The 24989-nt window shown below is 43.5% G+C and overlaps 1 protein-coding gene across 6 annotated transcripts in view; it reads left to right on the forward strand.

Annotated features, from left to right (window-relative positions):
• The first annotated feature begins 6964 nt into the window (after positions 1 to 6964).
• The window catches only part of dtna (dystrobrevin, alpha), a 32852-nt gene continuing 14827 nt past the window's right edge, over positions 6965 to 24989 (forward strand). Inside the window, exons 1-11 of one of the 6 annotated variants that reach the window (XR_008065248.1) lie at positions 6965 to 7197; positions 10865 to 10932; positions 11285 to 11365; positions 11481 to 11694; positions 12630 to 12715; positions 17165 to 17319; positions 21501 to 21606; positions 22228 to 22394; positions 22658 to 22791; positions 24086 to 24169; positions 24486 to 24551. Coding sequence is in view for 4 of the 6 variants with exons in the window: in XM_052463867.1 (XP_052319827.1) it covers positions 7181 to 7197; positions 10865 to 10932; positions 11285 to 11365; positions 11481 to 11694; positions 12630 to 12715; positions 17165 to 17319; positions 21501 to 21606; positions 22228 to 22394; positions 22658 to 22782; positions 24086 to 24169; positions 24486 to 24569 (1187 nt within the window). In the remaining 2 variants the exon portion in view is untranslated. Of the gene's footprint in view, positions 7198 to 10864; positions 10933 to 11284; positions 11366 to 11480; positions 11695 to 12629; positions 12716 to 17164; positions 17320 to 21500; positions 21607 to 22227; positions 22395 to 22657; positions 22792 to 24085; positions 24170 to 24485; positions 24570 to 24989 lie in introns of those variants that run through there. The other 5 variants (XM_052463867.1, XM_052463865.1, XR_008065249.1 and 2 more) reach the window with 5 other exon arrangements.

Below are 24989 nucleotides of genomic sequence, written 5' to 3' on the forward strand. Positions count from 1 at the left end.
GTATTTAGAGGGCAGCAGAGCGTTCCCAACCCACCACCCAACCCCTTTCTGTTCTGAACGCAGCCCATTATTGGGCTGCCAGTGAGGGAGTTTGATTAATCTCGCCCCGGCGCCCGTGTAGAAGCCCCACTGCAAAGTCGGTTCAAAACAGAAGTGATGTAATTAAGCACGTGTAGTAATGAGTAGGATTCTGTGTTTTCACATGCAAAAGTGATTGCTTTTGATGGAAACGCTTTATCTGCCTTTCCAATGGAAACTATTTTGAAAAGTCAAACGTTTATTTTTTGGAAAAGATGATGCCCCATGTTGCGTTGTTGGCAATTTGACCAAGCTGCATAGATCACGTTAGATTTGAGAAAGGCGCTCCTCTCTCCCCGCTTTCGCCCGATGATGTGACAAGCCATAGCGTGACAAAGTAGCGTAAACTATATTTGTATCTTTATTTAACTAGGCAAGTCAGTTAAGAACAAATTCTTATTCTTATTTACAATGACAGCCTACACCGGGCCAAACCCAAACAACGCTGGGCCAATTGTGCGCCGCCCTTTGGGACGCCCAATCACGGCCAGTTGTGATTCAGCTTGGATTCAAACCAGGGTGTCTGTAGTGACACATCTAGCACTGAGATGCAGTGCCTTAGACCGCTGTGCCACTAGGAGGCCGCATTATCTTTGGTAGATTATATTAAATGATATATGTTATTAGTTATTACAACAAGACAGTTAACCCACTGTTTCCCGTAATTGTAAATAAGAATTTGTTCTTAACTGACTTGCTTAGTTAAATAAAGGTTACTTTTAAAAATAAAAATACAATTACATTATGTAGATATAGGCCCACTGTAACCAAGTCCTCTAAGGAAGTGCTATTTTGTTGTCCTCTGCATCCTCTCTATCTGTGTGAGGTAGCCTGTGCAGCCTCGTCTCGACTATTGTCTGGGTTTTATGTGCCCAGCCTAGGACAATCCAGATGTTTCACCGGATGCACAAATCTGAAGCATCCGGTTGGCGTTTCCACTCTTTAGCAAATGTGGTGGTTAGAGGGAGCCCAGTGGCCGGCAGTGGGAGAAAATAGAGCGAGATTGATTTTGGACGACCGGTTCGTACGTAAAGCATTCTCTATTCCGGCTGCAAATACATCGGTTTCCTCCTTAACTTGCTTTAATGGTGTGCCGCGTGATTGTTTTTTTTTAATGTGCGTACTGTATTAATAAAACATAATTTTCCACCACCATTTTGAGATTTTTGGACAACTTCAGAATGTTTCATACCGCGTTCAGCCAATCCGGTTGCAGCAGTCGGTTGTTTACCCTTAGTTGAGGTGGTCAACATCATGAAGTAGCATTAGCCACTTTAGCATGGTGGTGGAAAATTACGCACATTTTTAAAGTTTTTTTCCCACAGTGGCACGCAATTAAAACTAGTTAAGGAGGAAACCGATGACTTTGCATTCTGAATGTAGGATGTTTTATTTACGAACCGTTCGCCGGGGGCCACCAGCGTAATAGCCGCTGGTCACATAGCCTAGATGATAGTGAAGATCAATAGCTCCCACTAACGGTTTCCCAGGCTATGCATGTGGAGGATGTTTTGTCTTATTTGTTCATTTCTAAACTGTGCTTATCTGACTCCGATGTGATGCAAATTTCTCTCATCAGTTTCTCACCATTCAAAAAATGTATTTATCAGATGGGGATTGTTTCCACAGACCCCACAAGCAGTCAGAACTGACTAGTACAACTCAGAGACAGGGCAGTCCAGTGTAATACACTCCCAGACAGACAACACCAAATTGTTGAGACTTCTTATTTACTGGCCATGTATGTTACTATAAACACTTTGATGTGATACAGATTTCTCTCATCAGTTTCTCACCATTTTTTTATTATTATTTTTTAGATGTGGTTTGGTTTCATGGACTGCACTTATCCTTCCTGTGCATTGTATTAATGGGTTTATACAGTAAGTATATGGCTGAATCAATATGTATTTGTATGTTTATTTTGTCAACTTCAACATTTGTAAAGAATACACTGACGCAAGTGAAGAGATTCCGCATTACGTCATCGGCAGAAGCCACACGTACTCGAGGCAAATGCTGGGTTGCGCTACTCGAAAATTTCCATCACATCAGCGCTGCAAAAAGCGTTCGTAATTACAGGAATAGATCGTTCTAGGGGTATTGTACAATTGACCTAAATTAATCGTAATCACATCTATGGACACGGCTGACACGTCTATCCTGGTAGTAAACAATGCAGTATTATTCCTCGAAATCCTGGTAAGTATAGAAAGCACAAGTGCACTGGAACGACCTTAATATCACTCGTGTAAAATCCAAGTTACTGTATAGGAACTAGTGAGATCGAGATTTGTTTTAATCCCGAGGCAAATTGCATGTCAACTGTTAGATTGACAATTTGGGGGTTACCGTTATTATGCCTCATTTGTAGTGCCTCTGTCGTAACGGGATACAGATTATCGCAATGGATGTGCATATAAATCTGTCATATACAGCCTGTTGTTGCCTTTCTTCACTCATCATGTGTGTTTGACAAGAAATGTTGACAAATTATGCTCTTGGTATTTCACACTGTCAACCATAGTGTTTCTCAGTTCTTTCTGAAATACACCAGAGCTGAGCAGGATCCATTATAATTAAAGTAACCAAGTCATTGACATGGCTATCATGGCTCGTTTGTAAAACTGTTATGGCATCATCAACCAACAGTTTGGTACACTACATGACCAGAAATATGTGGACACCTGCTCTTCAAACATCTCATTCCAAAATCATGGACATTAATATGGAGTTGGTCCCCCCCTTTGCCGCTATAACAGCTTCCACTTTTCTGGGAAGGCATTCCATTGGATGTTCCACAATATGTTCTACAAGAGCATTGGTGAGGTCGGGCACTGATGTTTGGTGATTAGGCCTGGCAGTCAGCATTCCAATTCATCCCAAAGGTGTTCGATGGGCTTGAGGTCAGGGCTCTGTGCAGGCCAGTCAAGTTCTTCCACACCGATCTCGAAAACCATTTCTGTATGGCCCTTGCTTTGTGCACTGGGGCATTATCATGCTGAAACAGGAAAGGGCCTTCCCCAAACTTGCCACAAAGTTGGAAGCACAGAATCGTCTAGAATGACATTGTATGCTGTAGCATTAAGATGTCCCTTCACTGGAACTAAGGGGCCTAGCCCGAACCATGAAAAACAGCCTCAGACCATTATTCCTCCTTTACCAAACTTTACAGTTGGTACTATGCATTCGGGCAAGTAGTGTTATCCTAGCATCCACCAAACCCAGATTCGTCCGTCGGACTGCCAAAATGGTTAAGTGTGATTCATCACTCCAGAAAACGCGTTTCCACTGCTCCAGAGTCCAATGGCTGCTAACTTTACACCACTCCTGCCGATGCTTGACATTGGGCATGGTGATCTTAGGCTTGTGTGCAGCTGCTCGGCCATGGAAACCCATTTCATGAAGCTCCAGATGAACAGTTATTGTGCTGGCATTGCTTCCAGAGGCAGGTTGGAACTTGGTAGTGAGTGTTGCAACTGAGGACAGATGATTTTTACGTGCTACACGCTTCAGCACTTGCCGGTCCCATGCTGTGAGCTTGTGTGGCCTACCATTCCATGGCTATGCCGTTGTTGTTCCTAGACATTTTTCACTTCACAATAAAAGCACTTACAGCTTACCGGGATAGCTTTAGCAGGGCAGAAATTTGACGAACTGACTTGTTAGAAAGGTGGCATCCTATGACAGTGTCACATTGAAAGTCACTGAGCTCTTCAGTAAGGCCATGTTACTGCCAGTGTTTGTCTATGAAGATTGCATGGCGGTGTGCTCGATTTTATACACCTGTCAGCAACTGGTGTGGCTGAAATAACCAAATCCACTCATTTGAATGGGTGTCCACATACTTTTGTATATATTGTGTAAATATCAGCACATTCCCACCGATACCGTTTTTCTGTTGTTGCAGCAATTTCCCGAAGCAGTTTCACTAATCACCTTTGTAAAGCAGCCAGTATCAGAGTTTTTTTTCTTCCAGTAAGGAGCTCACATTGGGACACAGAGTCAGTTCAGGAACAACAACCAAAAACATGTTAAAAAACGGATAGAATGCTTTCTGGATTATGGAGCAAAGAACCATGGTGATCAGAGGCCCCACAGGCAGGCAGCATTTACTAGTACAACTCAGAGACAGGCAGTGGTGTAAAAGTACCCAATTGTCATACTTTAGTAAAAGTAAAGATACCTTATTAGAAAATGACTCAAGTAAAAGTCAACCAGTAAAATTCTACTTGAGTAAAAGTCAAAGTATTTGGTTTAAAAAAATACTTAAGTCTCAAAAGTAAATGTAATTGCTAAAATATACTTACGTATCAAAAGTACAAATTATTAAAAAATCCTTATATAAAGCACAAAAAAAGATGTCATCTATGCAAAGGGTGGCTACTTTTGAAGAAACTCAAATATAAAATATATTTTGATTTGTTTAACACTTTTTTGGTTACTACGTGATTCCATATGTGCTCTTTCATGGTTTAGATGTCTTCACTGTTATTCTACAACGTAGAAAATAGTACAAATACAGAAAAACTCTTGAGTGACTAGGTGTGTCCAAACTTTTGACTGGTCCTGCAATTTCAATATGTGATGGGTGTTTTTGTTGACGATTGTTGTACAGTTAACTTCATTACTGAACAAAGCAGGCAGCTTTACACACAGCTCTACCCTGTGGTTCTAAATCTGATATCAATTATATTCTTATAGTGTAAAATAACACTGGGCAATCAGTGGATGTAAGTAAATACATGAACAGCTGCAATATACAGTGCCTTGCGAAAGTATTCGGCCCCCTTGAACTTTGCGACCTTTTGCCACATTTCAGGCTTCAAACATAAAGATATAAAACTGTATTTTTTCGTGAAGAATCAACAACAAGTGGGACACAATCATGAAGTGGAACGACATTTATTGGATATTTCAAACTTTTTTAACAAATCAAAAACTGAAAAATTGGGCGTGCTAAATTATTCAGCCCCTTTACTTTCAGTGCAGCAAACTCTCTCCAGAAGTTCAGTGAGGATCTCTGAATGATCCAATGTTGACCTAAATGACTAATGATGATAAATACAATCCACCTGTGTGTAATCAAGTCTCCGTATAAATGCACCTGCACTGTGATAGTCTCAGAGGTCCATTAAAAGCGCAGAGAGCATCATGAAGAACAAGGAACACACCAGGCAGGTCCGAGATACTGTTGTGAAGAAGTTTAAAGCCGGATTTGGATACAAAAAGATTTCCCAAGCTTTAAACATCCCAAGGAACACTGTGCAAGCGATAATATTGAAATGGAAGGAGTATCAGACCACTGCAAATCTACCAAGACCTGGCCGTCCCTCTAAACTTTCAACTCATACAAGGAGAATACTGATCAGAGATGCAGCCAAGAGGCCCATGATCACTCTGGATGAACTGCAGAGATCTACAGCTGAGGTGGGAGACTCTGTCCATAGGACAACAATCAGTCGTATATTGCACAAATTTGGCCTTTATGGAAGAGTGGCAAGAAGAAAGCCATTTCTTAAAGATATCCATAAAAAGTGTAGTTTAAAGTTTGCCACAAGCCACCTGGGAGACACACCAAACATGTGGAAGAAGGTGCTCTGGTCAGATGAAACCAAAATTGAACTTTTTGGCAACAATGCAACACATTATGTTTGGCGTAAAAGCAACACAGCTCATCACCCTGAACACACCATCCCCAATGTCAAACATGGTGGTGGCAGCATCATGGTTTGGGCCTGCTTTTCTTCAGCAGGGACAGTGAAGATGGTTAAAATTGATGGGAAGATGGATGGAGCCAAATACAGGACCATTCTGGAAGAAAACCTGATGGAGTCTGCAAAAGAACTGAGACTGGGACGGAGATTTGTCTTCCAACAAGACAATGATCCAAAACATAAAGCAAAATCTACAATGGAATGGTTCAGAAATAAACATATCCAGGTGTTAGAATGGCCAAGTCAAAGTCCAGACCTGAATCCAATCGAGAATCTGTGGAAAGAACTGAAAACTGCTGTTCACAAATGCTCTCCATCCAACCTCACTGAGCTCGAGCTGTTTTGCAAGGAGGAATGGGAAAACATTTCAGTCTCTCGATGTGCAAAACTGATAGAGACATACCCCAACCGACTTACAGCTGTAATCACAGCAAAAGGTGGCGCTACAAAGTATTAACTTAAGGGGGCTGAATAATTTTGCACGCCCAATTTTTCAGTTTTTGATTGTTAAAAAAGTTTGAAATATCCAATAAATGTCGTTCCACTTCATGATTGTGTCCCACTTGTTGTTGATTCTTCACAAAAAAATACAGTTTTATATCTTTATGTTTGAAGCCTGAAATGTGGCAAAAGGTCGCAAAGTTCAAGGGGGCCGAATACTTTCGCAAGGCACTGTATAGCTGATGTCTAAGTGGGGAAAAATATGGAGAAATACAGGGCCATAACTCAAACAACTGCTCATGTCTCAGAAATACTGTACCCCTTTGCTTTTCTTTCTTTGACTGTGGTAATAAAAAAAGAGCCATAATATACATAAGAGACTTATAAGGGAAGGGTTCAGCGTGCCTGAAATTCAGTTAATAACTGGGCAAGAGAGTTTATCTATCCACTGCAGGAAGAAATGTGATAGTTTTAATATTGCTAAGAGAAACTGTCTTTATAGCCTTGGTTTTGATTCTGGCAGGGGAGGAGTGTTCCAAGTTATCTGCAATGTTTATCGTATACAATGATTTGCTCATTTCAGGGCAGTTATTTTTAATACTGCAAGTGTATGTGACGCTAGCACAGAGCAAGAGTAATGCTCGCTGGGTGGGCGCCAAGTGAGAGGTTGGAAGGGGCTGCAACTGGAGAGCCAGTAAAGCTGTACAAGAATGTCAAGCCTGCTCATTTGAAGTTAAAGATAGAGGCAGCAGCACAACCTGTGTCCTGACAGTTTCTAATTTCAGATATGTGACTGTAGCTAAGCTAACCCCTTCCAACTGGGGCTGGCTGCTTTTTGTTGTCATGTTTGCCTGGTAGAGAGGGCTTTATATACTCTGTACAGTTGTTATCAAGAATGACAAGCCTTTGGAGTAGCACACAGACAGACAAGGAAACAGAGGACCATGGTACATTCTGAAGGGTATGTTCAACATTGACTAGTTTGTTATCTCCTGAGTTGTGTTGCTTGTGGTTGTTTTCAATCTTCAACAGGGGAATAGTAGTTTGTGTCAATCTTAGCTATTTATTTCACAGATTTAGAATAGCATTCGTAAGGTCAAATACTTGGCACAAGAGCTTGGCTCTGTTCCTTTGTGATATGAATTGGCAGTTTGAGTATGTTACATTGTTATTATTAGTTAGTTAGTTGCTATGCGTTTGTTGTACAACATGAGACTCAAGTAGATTGTGCTTGGATGATTAATGAATGATTCACTCAAAAGTGTTTAACATTGTTGTAACTTACTTAAACTAAAACGTGACATTACAGACAGATAATATTTGTTTGCAGTCATCTTTATTGTGTGAATACAGTGTCTAGGAGTGAATGCGCTACTTGCTACCAATTTGATCCAGTGTTACCATAGAGGGCGTTACTCTGCAGAGAAGGGTCTATGTGCAGAAATTGTTTTCATTTTTGTGTATGTGTACAGTACCTTCAATTAGCATTTGGCATGAAACATTTGGAAGTTTCTGCATGTAACCTGAGGCCACTGCATAATATTTGCATATTTATTTAATTATTCAATTAACTTCTACTTCATTGGTGAAAAGTGGCCAGTCGTGGGAGAAAGAGTATAATGAATCGTTTATAATTTTGTTGTCATTGATGTTTTGCTCCACAAAATCTGGTCCCATTTAAAGTGAGAGAGAAGGGGGGGCATTGCACCCTGTTTTTTAGGAATGGAGTGACTGGGTTCTTTGCTACCATGGCAACTTACCACATGACTAGGTGTATTAGATTTCCTTGGACAGTGTGCAGCGAGGCATAGTGTGAGCATTCGCTAGCTGCTGTGAAACGTTCGTCCTTGTGTCGCTCAAGTTTTTCAATGCCCTGTAGGGACTGTCCGCAGGCTACAGTTTTTAAAAAAATGCATGATTTAATATGTCTTGACGGTCACCAGGTAAGAAATTATGTGTCATGTTGCCATTTATTCAAGTGAAAATGGGCACTGTGAGGTGGTCAAAAGTTATTAGCGTTGATGGAAAAAAATTACTCTGGGTTGTGTCAGTCATGTCACAGATTATGTTTAGTGAAGGACTCTTGGTACTAATGATACAGTATCTTGTGGTGATTCAGGCTATGAAGTGAATTGAGATAATAGAGTGTGGATGGGGATACAGTACGTAGAGATAACCAAGAGGATGGTAGTGTTGCTGTTGTAGAAAGGGTGTCAGATACTTAGTACTGTAGTGTTGCATTGAGACTAGCATGTACACTACCGTTCAACGAATGTGGGGTCACTTAGAAATGTCCTTGTCTTCCATGAAAACATACATGAAAATGAGTTGCAAAATGAATAGTATATATAGTCAAGACGTTGACAAGGTTATAAATAATGGTTTGTAATTGAAATAATCGTTGTGACCTTCAAACTTTGCTTTCGTCAACAATCCTCCATTTGTAGCAATTACAGCCTTGCAGACCTTTGGCATTCTAGTTGTCAATTTGTTGAGGTAATCTGAAGAGATTTCACCCCAAATTGGATCGGCTTGATGGGCACTTCTTACATCCAATACGGTCAAGCTGCTCCCACAACAGCTCAAAAGGGTTGAGATCCGGTGACTGTGCTGGCCACTCCAGTATAGACAGAATACCAGCTGACTGCTTCTTCCCTAAATAGTTCTTGCATAGTTTGGAGCTGTGCTTTGGATCATTCTCTTGTTGTAGGAGGAAATTGGCTCTAATTAAGCGTCGTCCACAGGGTATGGCATGGCGTTCCAAAAATTGAGTGATAGCCTCCCTTCTTCAAGATCCCTTTTATTCTGTACAAATCTCCCACTTTACCATCCCCAAAGCACCCCAATACCATCACATTGCCTCCACCATGCTTGACAGGTGGCGTCAAGCACTCCTCCAGCATCTTTTCATTTTTTCTGCGTCTCACAAATGTTCTTCTTTGTGATCCAAACACCTCAAACTTAGATTTGTCCATCCATAACACTTTTTTCCCAAATTTCCTCTGCCCAGTGTCTGTGTTCTTTTGCCCATCTTAATCTTTTATTTTTATTGGTCAGTCTGAGATATGGCTTTTTCTTTGCAACTCTGCCGAGAAGGCCAGCATCCTAGAGTCGCCTCTTCACTGTTGACGTTGAGACTTGTGTTTTGCGGGTACTATTTAATGAAGTCAGTTGAGGACTTGTGAGGCGTATGTTTCTCAAACTAAACACTTGTACTTGTCCTCTTGATCAGTTGTGCACCGGGGCCTCCCACTCCTCTTTCTATTCTGGTTAAAGCTAGTTTGCACTGTTCTGTGAAGGGAGTAGTACACAGCATTGTACGAGATCTACAGTTTCTTGGCAATTTCTTGCATGGAATAGCCTTCATTTCTCAGAACAAGAATAGACTGATGAGTTTCAGAAGAAAGTTATTTGTTTCTGGCCATTTTGAGCCTGTAATCAAACCCACTAATGCTGATGCTCCAGATAGTTGTCTAAAGAAGGCCAGTTTTATTGCTTCAACAGCTTTCAGCTGTGCTAACATAATTGCAAAAGGGTTTTCTAATGATCATTTTGCCTTTTAAAATAATAAACTTGGATTAGCTAACACAACATGCCATTGGAACACAGGAGTGATGGTTACTGATAAGGAGCCTCTGTACGCCTATGTAGATATTCCAGCAACAATAGTAATTTACAACATTAACAATGTCTACACTGTGTTTCTGATCAATTTGATGTTATTTTAATGGACAAAAAATGTGATTTTCTTTCAAAAACAAGAACATTTCTAAGTGACCTCAAACTTTTGAACGGTAGTGTACATTAAATGATAGTAGTTGCGGCTGAACAGTGGCACTACTATGAGTAATACTACAACTACTAAAGCTGTTGAGTTAGTAGTGTTATGTTAATGTATTTTTTTGTTGTAAAATGACCACCTGGGAAGCAAAATTGTATTGTCTGCACACAATAATGACCTAATCATTGATCCATTACAAACGTGTCACTATTAGGACTCAAGTACTGAAAGAATAAAATAAATGTGGATTATTTTAATTCAAACTGTCATGGCCCAGTGAGTGTAAGTCATTACTCATGAACAGTTTTAAGAAACCAATAACTAGCCTACTGATTTTGCTGCACTCGTTATGTCTAGGGGTGTTAGGCCTAGCTACATTGTCTGTAACCGGAATGAATGGCTGCTTGAATGTGAGAAATCAGTGTTTGAGGACCGTGTTGGATGCACATGTGCCCAGGGAGACAGCAACCTTACCTTGGTCCAAGGCTAGCTCTGTCTCTCTTGACCTCTTGGTTGGCCAGTCCAAGCAGATTATTATTTGCTCAGATGGTGACAAAACAGAAATATGTACAAAAAGGAAAAACACCAAAGGCATACCCAAAGTAAAGACTCAAAAACAAACGGAAAGCCTGATGGCCACCAAGCAAAACCAGCAGCTTTGTGGCTTGCAAGCTGGGACATTGACTGACAATCCTAATTGACAGTACCTGATATGCTTATCGAGCCTTGGCTCAGCACCTAGACACTGCCACCTGTGGGATGGAGTGTGGAAGTGTGTCCTGGATAGTGTGTTTGTCTTTGTCCTAACACTAACCTTCCCTCATATCATCTGTTTCCTCCTGATCAGAATGATTGAAGATCGTGGGAGGAGTGGTGACATAATGGCGGAGAGACGACAACTGTTCGCAGAGATGCGTAAGTGTACAGGGCGATCTCTGAAAAGTAGTGAACCACACTCAAAGTATTATAACTGTTGTATGCATAATAACAACATTCACCAGGTTATTAATAACATTTACCAAGTCATTTACCATGCTACCTCAAAGAAAGATTCCAGTATAGGATCCAATATAGGCCAACACAGCTTACTTTCATTAGCAATAATAAACAGGAATCTATTGTTAATGACCACATGGATGCACTCTGCATGGACAGTGTGTGAAGCAACACTCTTCCCCCAGTAGCTCCACAAAGTCTCATCATCACCAGCATTCCTGTGTTACTGTCTGTCATATTACCTTGCACACAAATACATTTTTTCCTACAGGGGCACAAGAGTTGGATTCCATAAGATTGTCCACGTATAGGACAGCTTGCAAACTCAGATTCGTTCAGAAGAAATGCAACCGTGAGTATGGCGTGATGTCCTCTGTCTGAGGTTTGATTGGGATTGTCTTGTGTCTCTGAAAACACGTGGCTAAAAGGGAAACGTGTCCGTGCATTTCTATTCTGTCTTTTCACAGTCCATTTGGTGGACATCTGGAATGTGATTGAGGCGTTCAGAGAGAACGGCCTGAACACCATGGACCTCAACACAGAGTTCACTGTGGCTCGCCTGGAAGCAATACTCTCCACCATCTTCTACCAGCTCAACAAGCGCATGCCCACCACCCACCAGATCAATGTGGAACAGTCCATCAGTATGCTACTCAACTTCCTGCTGGCTGCCTATGACCCGTGAGGATCCACCATGACCGCATCACTGTGTGACGGTCACTGAGCGTGATGATGGGGCAATTGTGTTGCATGTGTTTGTGTACGTGTGTGGCGTGTGTGGCGTCTGTTCACACACAGTCTTTCATAAGAGAACGAAATCCAGACTGACTGTTGTTTTAACAATGTAATGGTCTCACAATAGTCTTGTGTCAAGTGATACATCTTTAGTTCTGATGAAAGACAAGAGAAAGTAAACAGTGAAAATGACATAGTGATGATGATAAATACAGTTGAACCATTTCTGCTTGTTTTTACTGCTGTAATTACAGTGTATAAGAGCAACTTAAAGGTGCTACACAGGATTTTGGTAATTTTTGCGTTGTAATTTCAGAAAATGTTCATAATATATTTAGCACTAATAGTGGAATAATAATGTTTCACAGTATTACTTACCCGCTAGTGTTGTGATTGGCTGTGATATTCGTCTATTTATTTCTCCTGCCAGAGTATCATCTGTCAAACCGGGAAAGCTGTTTTGACCTTGTTTTCTCACATAAACTGAAATTGAGCGAACAGTGTAGAATTGTAGCAACCGGGAAATGACAGAGCGATTTCCACTAGATAACACAGCCAAAAAGTCAGAACAGCTTTCCCAGTTCGACAACAGATGCTGCTCCGGTGGGAGAAATCAATAGGCGAGTATCACAACCATTCAAAAGAATGTAAGTCATACTGTGAAACACTATCATTCCACTATTAGCGCCAGATATATTAATAGACATTTTCAGAAATTATAATACAAAAAAAAAATCCTAGGGGTAGCACCTTGAATGTGAAAGTGTTTAGATTATTGCAGGTATTATCATTGTACTGCATATTCTTGACTTTTTCACAAATACACAAATTATACAAATTATACAAATTTGAAAAAATACTAAACACATTTCTTCTTTTAGGGAAAGTCTCGGAAAAATCTCTGTCTTTGTTGTGAAGATGGCCCTGGCAACCATCTGCGGAGGGAAGATTTTGGATAAATTAAGATGTAAGATACATGGTTAATATTTCTTAAGATTATAGATTAAGATGAAGATGAATGAATCATTTACAGAGAATGATTTGCCCAACATTACTGTCCAGTGTTTACAGATTTCTATTAAATATGACCTATAATTAATTACAATATTAGTGAAATAGTTTTACTTCCAAGAAATGCTAATTGAGTATGCTAAAAAGCATATTTTCTGTGTTGGAATGATGTGGGCATTAGTGGTGCGTGGGTCAGCTGTTTGTGCACCTGCACCCTCCCGCAATTGCTAATAACACATCTGCAACCGCCGAACTATATGTGATAAAGGGAAAATCTGAGGCACCCGACCCTAACCTGCTAAGACAGAAAATGCCCTGTAGGCTACAGTCAGAGACAGCGGAGTGATTTTTTGACAAGGGGGTGCAGGATATCTTTGCCTGATTTAGATGTTTGTGCATATCATTTCAGACATTTTTGGTTGGCTATTTGTTTGTCAAATTGTCTATAATTAGATACATGCAGCTTATCTTCTCTTTATTATACACTGAGTGTGCAAAACATTAAGAACACCTTCCTATTATTGAGTTGCACGCACACCTTTCTCCCTCAGAACAGCCTCAATTCGTCTGGACATGGACTCTACGAGGTGTCGAAAGCGTTCCACGGGGATGCTGGCCCATGTTGACTCCAATGCTTCCTACGGTTGTGTCAAGTTGGCTGGATGTCCTTTAAGTGGTGGACCATTATTGAAAAACCTAGCAGTGTTACAGTTCTTGACACAAACCAGTGTGCCTGGTGCCTACTACCATACCCCGTTCAATGCACTGGTGGCACTTTTTAATTGGATAGGACGGGCTCGTGATAATGGCTGGAGCGGAATCAGTGGAATGGTATCAAACCAACACATGGTTTAATGCCATTCCATTTGCTCTGTTCCAGCCATTATTATGAGCCGTCCTCCCTCCTCTGCAGCCTCCACTGGTTCAAAGGCACTTAAATCTTTTGTTTTTTCCATTCACCCGCTGAATGGAACACATATACAATCCATGTCTCAATTGTATCAAGGCTTAAAAAGCCTTCTTTAACCGGTCGCTTTCTCTTCATCTACAGTGATTGAAGTGGATTTAACAAGTGACATCAATAAGGGATCATAGCTTTCACCTGAATTCACCTGGTCGGTCTGTAATGGAAAGATTTCTTAATGTTTTGTATACTCAATGTATGTTGCCCTAGAAGACTAAATAAACCCTTGCTCACCAGAATAATGTAATAGATCGATAGAATGAAAGCTCCAATCTAGTTGAGATTGGTCAAGTTTGCTCTGTCATCTCTGCTTCTTTCGTATATGTTTAGGGACCAGGGAGAAAATGCAATAACCCTAAAAAAACTGGAAATATTTTCTTAGAAACATTTCCAAATTACATCAGTTTGACCGGTTGTAAGGAAATAGAAAGCTGTGAAAATGACCCAACATGTTTCTGATAAGATTTCAGTTTGGTTTGGATGCATATTTTATGTGGTTGCAATATGATCAGCTTTTAGGATGCTGATTAAGATAGCACCTCCACGGACAATATCTAACTGCACATTCACATTCTCTCAAGATGCCAAAAGAAATAGATTTCTCCACGCCTGTTCCCGAGTTCAAATGTAGCCCACATTTAGTGTATCATTTTACTGCAAGAAATGTTTCATTCTGAGGGAGTTAATATTAAGGCTTTGTGAGAGGTTGTAGACCTACAGTCAGTGTTCAGATTTCAGTTTCCATTTAACCCATCTGACCAGTAGGCTACAGTCCTTTTGACGTATCAGGCCTACAGTCCCTTTGACGTATCATAGGCCTACAGTCCCTTTGACGTATCATAGGCCTACAGTCCCTTTGACGTATCATAGGCCTACAGTCCCTTTGACATATCATAGGCCTACAGTCCCTTTGACGTATCATAGGCCTACAGTCCCTTTGACGTATCATAGGCCTACAGTCCCTTTGACGTATCATAGGCCTACAGTCCCTTTGACATATCATAGGCCTACAGTCCCTTTGACGTATCATAGGCCTACAGTCCCTTTGACGTATCATAGGCCTACAGTCCCTTTGACGTATCATAGGCCTACAGTCCCTTTGACATATCATAGGCCTACAGTCCCTTTGACGTATCATAGGCCTACAGTCCCTTTGACGTATCATAGGCCTACAGTCCCTTTGACGTATCATAGGCCTACAGTCCCTTTGACGTATCATAGGCCTACAGTCCCTTTGACATATCATAGGCCTACAGTCCCTTTGACGTATCATAGGCCTACAGTCCCTTTGACGTATCATAGGCCTACAGTCCCTTTGACGTATCATAGGCCTACAGTCCCTTTGACATATCATAGGCCTACAGTCCTTTTGACGTATCATAGGCCTACAGTCCCTTTGACGTATCATAGGCCTACAGTCCCTTTGACGTATCATATGCCTACAGTCCCTTTGACGTATCATAGGCCTACAGTCCCTTTGACGTATCATAGGCCTACAGTCCCTTTGACGTATCATAGGCCTACAGTCCCTTTGACGTATCATAGGCCTACAGTCCCTTTGACGTATCATAGGCCTACAGTCCCTTTGACATATCATAGGCCTACAGTCCCTTTGACGTATCATAGGCCTACAGTCCCTTTGACGTATCATAGGCCTACAGTCCCTTTGACGTATCATAGGCCTACAGTCCCTTTGACGTATCATAGGCCTACAGTCCCTTTGACGTATCATAGGCCTACAGTCCCTTTGACGTATCATAGGCCTACAGTCCCTTTGACGTATCATAGGCCTACAGTCCCTTTGACGTATCATAGGCCTACAGTCCCTTTGACGTATCATAGGCCTACAGTCCCTTTGACGTATCATAGGCCTACAGTCCCTTTGACATATCATAGGCCTACAGTCCCTTTGACGTATCATAGGCCTACAGTCCCTTTGACATATCATAGGCCTACAGTCCCTTTGACGTATCATAGGCCTACAGTCCCTTTGACATATCATAGGCCTACAGTCCCTTTGACGTATCATAGGCCTACAGTCCCTTTGACATATCATAGGCCTACAGTCCCTTTGACGTATCATAGGCCTACAGTCCCTTTGACGTATCATAGGCCTACAGTCCCTTTTGACGTATCATAGGCCTACAGTCCCTTTGACGTATCATAGGCCTACAGTCCCTTTGACATATCATAGGCCTACAGTCCCTTTGACGTATCATAGGCCTACAGTCCCTTTGACATATCATAGGCCTACAGTCCCTTTGACGTATCATAGGCCTACAGTCCCTTTGACGTATCATAGGCCTACAGTCCCTTTGACGTATCATAGGCCTACAGTCCCTTTGACATATCATAGGCCTACAGTCCCTTTGACGTATCATAGGCCTACAGTCCCTTTGACATATCATAGGCCTACAGTCCCTTTGACGTATCATAGGCCTACAGTCCCTTTGACGTATCATAGGCCTACAGTCCCTTTGACATATCATAGGCCTACAGTCCCTTTGACATATCATAGGCCTACAGTCCCTTTGACGTATCATAGGCCTACAGTCCCTTTGACGTATCATAGGCCTACAGTCCCTTTTGACGTATCATAGGCCTACAGTCCCTTTGACGTATCATAGGCCTACAGTCCCTTTGACGTATCATAGGCCTACAGTCCCGTGAAAAAGTATTTGCCACCTTTCTGATTTTCTACATTTTAGCGTATTTTTGATCCTGAATGTTATCAGATATTCAACCAAAACCTAATATTAGATGAACGGAACCTGAGTTTACAAATAACAAAAAAAGATATACTACTTATATTTATTTAATTAACAAAGTTATGCAACACCCAATGCCCCTGTGTGAAAAAGTAATTTCCCCCTTACACTCAAAATCTAGTTGTGTCACCTTTAGCTGCAATGACTGCAACCAAATGCTTCCTATAGTTGCTTCCTATAGTTGTTAATCGGTCTCTCACATCGCTGTGAAGGAATTTTGGCCCACTTGCATGCAGAACTGCTTTAACATTTTGGGGTTTTCAAGCATGATCTGCTCGTTTTAAGTCCTTCCACAACATCTCAATTGGGATTAGGTTTGGACTATATCAACAATGGACAAATAATGAAACAAATGTCAAATAACTATTCATGGCTGGGAGAAGTAATTATTTATAATAAAAAGGATAGGGCTTATTACTTAATCCACTAATTTATTGCAGCAGAGCAGCCACAGCTACTCATAGGGAAAGTAAATGATAGGTTAGGACATTTTAGCTTATGTTTTGTGGTAATTACTACGGATTGCTACCCAGCTCTCATTTGTTTTAGTTTTTGTTTCAGTGATTACACTGCCTATTGCTGCAATTAGCTAACAATGGTGACAGCTGACAATTAATTTGATCAATTAATTATATATTTTGGAGTAACCCCCCCCCCACCATTTTCTGTGCAGATATTTTTTCACAGATATCAGACCCTGGTGGCATAATGGTATACTCCCAATTTGACCAGTTTCTGAGGGAGGTTCTCAAATTACCAATGACTGTTTTTGAGGCACCTTCCTTTGGCTATACTGAGCAAGCCACAAGAACTTGCTTTGCACAACAGGTGAGAGTCCCATCTACACAAAAAATGAACATCATTGTTCAAGTAAATTGAATGTACAGTGCATTTGGAAAGTATTCAGACCCCTTGACTTTTTCCACATTTTGTTACGTTACAGCCTTATTCTAAAATTGATTACGTTTGTTTTATTCCTCATCAGTCTACACACAATACCCCATAATGACAAAGCAAACTGGTTTTTAAACATTTTTGCAAATGTATTTAAAAAAAAAAAATGAAATATCGTATTTGCATAACTATTCAGACCCTTTACTCAGTACTTTGTTGAAGCACCTTTGGAAGCGATTACAGCCTCGAGTTTTCTTGGGTATGAGACGACAAGCTTGGTCTGAGAGTCCTTTAGGTGCCTTTTGGCAAACTCCAAGCGGGCTGTCTTGTGCCTTTTACTGAGGAGTGTCTTCCATCTGGCCACTCAACCATAAAGGCCTGATTTGTGGAGTGCTGCAGAGATGGTTGTACTTCTGGAAGGTTCTCCCATCTCCAGAGAGGAACTCTGGATCTCTCAGAGTGACCATCGGGTTCTTGGTCATCTTCCTGACCAAGTGTCACGCCCTGGTCGAAGTATTTTGTGTTTATCTTCATGTATTGGGTCAGGCCAGGGTGTGGCATGGGGTTTTTGTATTGTGGTGTGTTTTGTCTTGGGGTTTTGGTGTGTATGTATTGGGATTGTAGCTAGTGGGGTGATCTAGCAAAGTCTATGGCTGTCTGGAGTGGTTCTCAATCAGAGGCAGGTGTTTATCGTTGTCTCTGATTGGGAACCATATTTAGGCAGCCATATTCTTTGAGTTTGTCGTGGGTGATTGTCCTTAGTGTCCTTGTTCCTGTCTGTGTTAGTTTTCACTAGTATAGGCTGTTTCAGTTTTCGTTACGTTCTTTGTTTTGTAGTGTTTGTGTTTTAGATTCGTGTTACGTTTTTGTTCATTAAATATGGATCGCAATCTACACGCTGCAGTTTGGTCCGACTCTCCTTCACCACACCTAGAAAACCGTTACAGAATCACCCACCCTAAACGGACCAAGCAGCATGTCAACAGGCAGGAGCAGCCCAAAGAGGAGATGCGCAATAAGGATTTCTGGACATGGGAGGAAATCCTCGACGGGAGAGGACCCTGGGCTAAACCAGGGGAGTGTAGCCGCCCAAAGGTGCAGCAGGAGAAGAGGCAACAGGAGCAGCCCAAAGAGGAGGAAGAACTGGACGGTAAAGGACCCTGGCCTCAGCCTGGAGAATATCGCCGCCCCAAGGAAGAACTGGAGGCGGAGAGGCGCCGGTATGAGGAGGCAGCACGGCGACTCGGAAGGAAGCCTGAGAGTCAGCCCCAAAAATGTCTTGGGGAGGGGGGGTCTCAGGGAGAGTGTGGCAGAGTCAGGAGTCAGACCTGAGCCAACTCTCCCTGTTTATCGTGAGGAGCCAAGGAGGAGACCAGAGCCGGTGTTGGAGGTGAGCGAAGCAGGGACTGTGAAGGAGTTAATGGGGAAATTGGAGGAGAGAGAAATGAGGGAGTTGCTGTGTTCATGCTTTTTACTTGGAATTCGCCCGACTCGGGGATTTGATGGCACCTGGGTCAGCGCTCCATACTCGTCCTGAGGTGCGTGTTAGTCGGCTGGTGAAGTTGGTACCAGCCTCACGCATCAGGCCTCCTGTGCACATCCCTAGCCTTGCACGTCCTGTGCCAGCACTGCTCTCAAGATCTCCAGTACGCCTTCATGGTCGAGCCCATCCTGTGCTACCTCCACACCCCAGTCCTCCGGTAGCAGCTCCCCGCACCAGGCTTCCTGTGCGTGTCCTCGGTTCAGTTCCACCAGTGCCAGCACCACGCATCAGGCCTACAGTGCACCTCGCCTCTCCAGCGCAGCTAGAGCCTTCTTCCTCTACAATGCTGCTGGAGTCTCCTGTCTGTTCAGCGCAGCGAGAGCTGTCAGTCTGCATGGAGCAGCCAGAGCTGTCAGTCTGCATGGAGCAGCCAGAGATGTCAGTCTGCAAGGAGCTGTCAGTCTGCAAGGAGCTGCCAATCTGCAAGGAGCTGCCAGTCTGCAAGGAGCTGTCAGTCTGCAAGGAGCTGCCAGTCTGCAAGGAGCTGTCAGTCTGCAAGGAGCTGTCAGTCTGCAAGGAGCTGTCAGTCTGCAAGGAGCTGCCAGTCTGTAAGGAGCTGACAGTCTGTAAGAAGCCGCCAGAGCTGTCAGCCCACATGGAGCAGCCAGAGATGTCAGTCTGCATGGATCAGCCAGAGATGTCAGTCTGCATGGAGCAGCCAGAGCTGTCAGTCTGCATGAAGCAGCCAGAGCTGTCAGTCTGCATGAAGCAGCCAGAGATGTCAGTCTGCAAGGAGCTGTCAGTCTGCAAGGAGCTGTCAGTCTGTAAGGAGCTGTCAGTCTGCAAGGAGCTGCCAGTCTGTAAGAAGCCGCCAGAGCTGTCAGCCCACATGGAGCAGCCAGAGCCGCCAGTCAGCGTGGAGCAGCCAGAGCCGCCAGTCAGCGTGGAGCAGCCAGAGCCGCCAGTCAGTGTGGAGCAGCCAGAGCCGACAGTCAGCATGGAGCAGCCAGATCTTTCAGTATGCCCAGCGCCACCAGTGCCGCCAGTCTGCACAGCGCCGCCAGTCTGCCCAGCACCGCCAGTCTTCCCAGCGCCGCCAGTATGCCCAGCGCCGCCAGTCTGCCCAGTGCCGCCAGTCTGTCCAGCGCCGCCAGTCTGCCCTGCGCCGCCAGTCTGTCCAGCGCCGCCAGAGCCCCGAGTCTGCCCAGCGCCGCCAGTCTGCCCAGCGCCGCCAGTGCCCCCTGTCTGCCCAGCGCCGCCAGTGCCCCCAGTCTGCCCAGCGCCACCAGTCTGCCCAGCGCCGCCAGTGCCGCCAGTCTGCCCAGCGCCGCCAGTCTGCCCAGCGCCGCCGGTGCCGCCAGTCTGCCCAGCGCCGCCAGAACTGCCAGTCGGCCAGGATCTGCCAGTCGGCCAGGATCTGCCAGTCTGACAGGATCCGCCAGTCTGCCAGGATCCGCCAGTCAGACAGGATCTTCCAGATCTGCCAGTCAACCAGAATCTTCCAGATCTGCCAGTCAACCAGACTCTTCCAGATCTGCCAGAACTGCCAGTCGGCCAGGATCCGCCAGTCAGCCAGAATCCGCCAGATCCGCCAGTCAGCCAGGATCTGCTGAGACCACCAGCCAGCCAGGATCTGGTAGATCTATCTACCTGCCTGAGCTTCCTCTCACTCCTGAGCTTCCTCTCACTCCTGAGCTTCCTCTCACTCCTGAGCTTCCTCTCACTCCTGAGCTTTCCCTCACTCCCGAGCTTTCTCTCAGTCCCGAGCTGCCTCAGTCCCGAGCTGTCCTTCAGTCCCGATCTGCTCCTCAGTCCAGTGGGGTTCTGGGTGAGGACTACTAGGCCATGGTCGGCGGCGAGGGTGGACTATCCAGGGACGCAAGGAGACATTAACTGAGTGGGGTCCACGTCCCGCGCCGGAGCCGCCACCATGGACAGACGCCCACCCGGACCCTCCCTATTGTTTTGAGGTGCGTTCGGGAGTCCGCACCTTAGGGGGGTTCTGTCACGCCCTGGTCGAAGTATTTTGTGTTTATCTTCATGTATTGGGTCAGGCCAGGGTGTGGCATGGGGTTTTTGTATTGTGGTGTGTTTTGTCTTGGGGTTTTGGTGTGTATGTATTGGGATTGTAGCTAGTGGGGTGATCTAGCAAAGTCTATGGCTGTCTGGAGTGGTTCTCAATCAGAGGCAGGTGTTTATCGTTGTCTCTGATTGGGAACCATATTTAGGCAGCCATATTCTTTGAGTTTGTCGTGGGTGATTGTCCTTAGTGTCCTTGTTCCTGTCTGTGTTAGTTTTCACTAGTATAGGCTGTTTCGGTTTTCGTTACGTTCTTTGTTTTGTAGTGTTTGTGTTTTAGATTCGTGTTACGTTTTGTCACTTTGTCATTGTGGGGTATTGTGTGTTGGTCGATGAATAAGGCTGTAACAAAATGTGGAAAAAAGGAAGGGGTCTGAATAGTTTCTGAATGCACTGTATACAACACGCTATTGGTATAGATACTGTATAGTGGGTGGATGTTGTAATTGTGTATGAAACATCCCATCATATTACTGTATTTTCTTTCTAGTACTACCCCATATGCCAAACCTGTATTTGATGTGTAACCCCGTCCTCTACTGTATGTTGACAGAAAAAGGTCTCCCTCAACACATTCCTGGACACGCTGATGTCAGACCCTCCTCCTCAGTGTCTGGTGTGGTTACCACTCATGCATCGCTTGGCTAATGTGGAGAATGGTGAGCCACCACAACATATTTAACACATTCATGGGATGGCTGCGGGTAGGAATGATGGGTCATTTTGTCTCATATCATCGCATTGAGTCACTACACAGTAGACATACAGAGCTCGCGCTCAGGAACCCATGCCCGAGCGCGAGCACACACAACGCAGCCTTCCACCATTGCCCACGTCCCAACCCCTCATGAATGACAAGGAACTGACAACAGAATTAAAGTCTTACACACACTGATGATCACAGAACACCCTCCCTTATTTGATGTAAATCAAAAGAATGCTGTCTAATAGACCTGCAAAACATCCCAGTGCCATTGTTTTTTTTATAAAGATATTGGTTGCACCAAATGTGTATTTGTATCAACAACCTTTGGTGTGTGTGTGTGTGTGTGTGTGTGTGTGTGTGTGTGTGTGTGTGTGTGTGTGTGTGTGTGTGTGTGTGTGTGTGTGTGTGTGTGTGTGTGTGTGTGTGTGTGTGTGTGTGTGTGTGTGTGTGTGTGTGTGTGTGTGTGTGTGTGTGTGGTATAAATATGCACATGTGTGTGTACGTGCATCCCCATGCACGTGTTTGTGTGTCTGTGTGCGTGCACATGTTTGTGTGTGTGCCATGCCCCCTGCAGTGTTCCACCCGGTCGAGTGCTCTTACTGCCACAGTGAGAGTATGATGGGTTTCCGCTACCGCTGCCAGCAATGTCATAATTACCAGCTGTGTCAGGACTGCTTCTGGAGGGGGCATGCCAGCGGTTCCCATAGTAACCAGCACCAAATGAAGGAGTACACGTCATGGGTAAGGGGGGTGATGGGTTGAGGAGAGAGGGGGTGGGGGGGCATGACAGCATCAGGCCAGCCAGCCAGTGCAGCAGCCATTTCTGCTTTGCTTCACCCAATGCAGTGCTATGGGGATGGTGATGAGACTGTGATTCAATTCTCTTACATTTTGGTCAATGACATCAAGTCCTATATCACATTTATGAAAGTCATTACTCTATTTTTAAGTGCCTCTCCCTGCCCTCTGAAATCAGACGTAGCATCTTTTTGGGTTTCTCCCAGAAATCGCCTGCTAAGAAGTTATCTAATGCTCTCAGCAAGTCTCTGAGCTGTGCATCCAGCAGAGAACCTTTACACCCTATGTTTCCCGACATGCCAGAGAAACCTCTGAACCTAGCCCACATTGTGTAAGTATGGTGTAAGTTGTGTAGGTATTCTATTATATTCCTACAGTAACATATTAAAACTTGTATTCAATAGCACAATCCTCCTTTTCAATTTCAATACATTTCCTATCCATCCCATCATCCCTTACTAGCCCCTTATCCCCAAAGTAAATGTTGAAACGTTGTGAATTGTACGTACTGTATATCTACATGTTTTGTAATTGCCTTTATATACATTACACTACATGCTTCAAACACTCAAGTAATAACAATCAGTCAGTTGTCGGATGCACATGATCAATTCATGAGGCGGTAGGAATAACCACAATTGGTAAAACAGATGTTTTATCTTACATTTTACATTTACATTTAAGTCATTTTCTTTGCTCAGTTTTTTTGCTGGAAAATCAAAAAAGACAATATGAAGACAAGGTCTTCTAGAAATACAGTATGTCTTTGATACATTCTTATTCAAACCCTTAACAGCTAAGCTGAGCCCAGTCTGTAGTGTGGGAAACGAGTGGCAATTCATTCTAATGGCTGACAGACAAATATTGATTTGGTCATCTAGAGCCTTTTCATGTGGAAGTGAATTCAGTTGTACCACTTCACTGTGGCCTTTGTAGTTCATGCATGGGTGATCGTAACACATGTCTTTGTTCTTTTCTTGCTGCAAAATAGAGACACTTGGTAAGTTTGCTTTGAATATTTGCCTAGAATATGTAGAATATGCCTGTAGTACATTTAATTAGATCAACTCAAGTAATATAGAAGCTAGTGTAATATATTACTAGTAACTAGTGCAATATTATTTTGTCCTTATACAGTATACTATGCCCTGTAGCTCCTGAAAGTCACTTCAGTTTTAGCACAACCTACTTGTGTGCCGTTTACTACCGATTTCTGCATCAGTTATCCCAACTTTCCTTTGTGCCACATGTGAATACCTTTTTAGGTCATGTAAACAATAAGATTATGAGGAGTCAATGGCCTTTGGATGAGTGAAGAGGGAATCCACACCCACGCATTGTTTACATAACAATATTGTCACAATCAGAAACTGCCCTGACTCCCCAGACCCATTCAATGCTCCGTCAGCCTTCTGAGACCTAGATCAGAAAGACACACACACACACACACACACACACACACACACACACACACACACACACACACACACACACACACACACACACACACACACACACACACACACACACACACACACACACACACACACAATCTCTTTCCCACACACACACACACACACACACTCTCTGTCATGTTGGCTGTTTGAACATGATAAAGTTTGTCTCCTGCACAGGCCTCCCAGACCAATGAACAGCACCAATGACTTCATGCTCTCCCACTCCATGCCCACGTCAGGGAACCCTTACTCCACTAAGAAGTAAGTATCTGAGATCAGAAAGACTGCAACGAGGCCGTATGCAGAATCAGGTTACCTGACTGTACATATTCGTCATGATTAAGATTACTACATCCACTTAAGTCCCCTGAAAGTCCACATATACCCGTATGAATTCTACTAACCAGTCCTTATTTCTGTAAACCTGTATGGTTGTATCTGGCTGGTTGGTACAGGGTAGAGTGTTGGTGGAGGTGTGTGTGAGTGTGAGTGTTGTTTTTGTGTGTGCCTGGGTCAATTGTTGTGTTTGTGTGTGTTGCTCCTTTCGCGGTCTCACTCTTTTGTCTGGTGTAAATAGCTTGCCTTATAAAACCAAGAGTAATGAAGCTGAGCAGAGAAAACAGTTGGCTAGGGCTGCTCCAGATCTGTTGAAAGGAAGGGGGTAAGTATCCCAGTGACCCAAGGGTGCCTACTGCCTGTGATAATGGTTTGGTGACTCAAATGCATGCACAAACTAATTTAGATAGATATAGGCTTTAATTGAAATGGAACAATATTCCTTATATAGCGCATTACTTTTGACCATGCTCAGGCCTGTGGGGCTCTATTATAGGGAATATGGTGCCATTTCAGACGTAGATATAGTCATTATAGAGCGTACACTGTAGTGCTCATTGTCCCAGTGGAGCCATTCACTCTTCTGGTTTCCTACAGTGTAGATGGTTTTACACAGTGATACTCAAGGGGCTATTTGAAAGATGCTAGATAGTGCATGCATAACAAAGACCATTGACCATTCATTAGGGTAGAGTATCTATTACAGTCATTTTCATACGTGTCCCACGTTACCTGGGAGAGTGAA

The sequence above is a fragment of the Oncorhynchus keta genome, chromosome 15 (genome assembly GCF_023373465.1).
Source record: "Oncorhynchus keta strain PuntledgeMale-10-30-2019 chromosome 15, Oket_V2, whole genome shotgun sequence".
In the NCBI taxonomy this organism is placed as follows: Eukaryota; Metazoa; Chordata; class Actinopteri; order Salmoniformes; family Salmonidae; genus Oncorhynchus; species Oncorhynchus keta.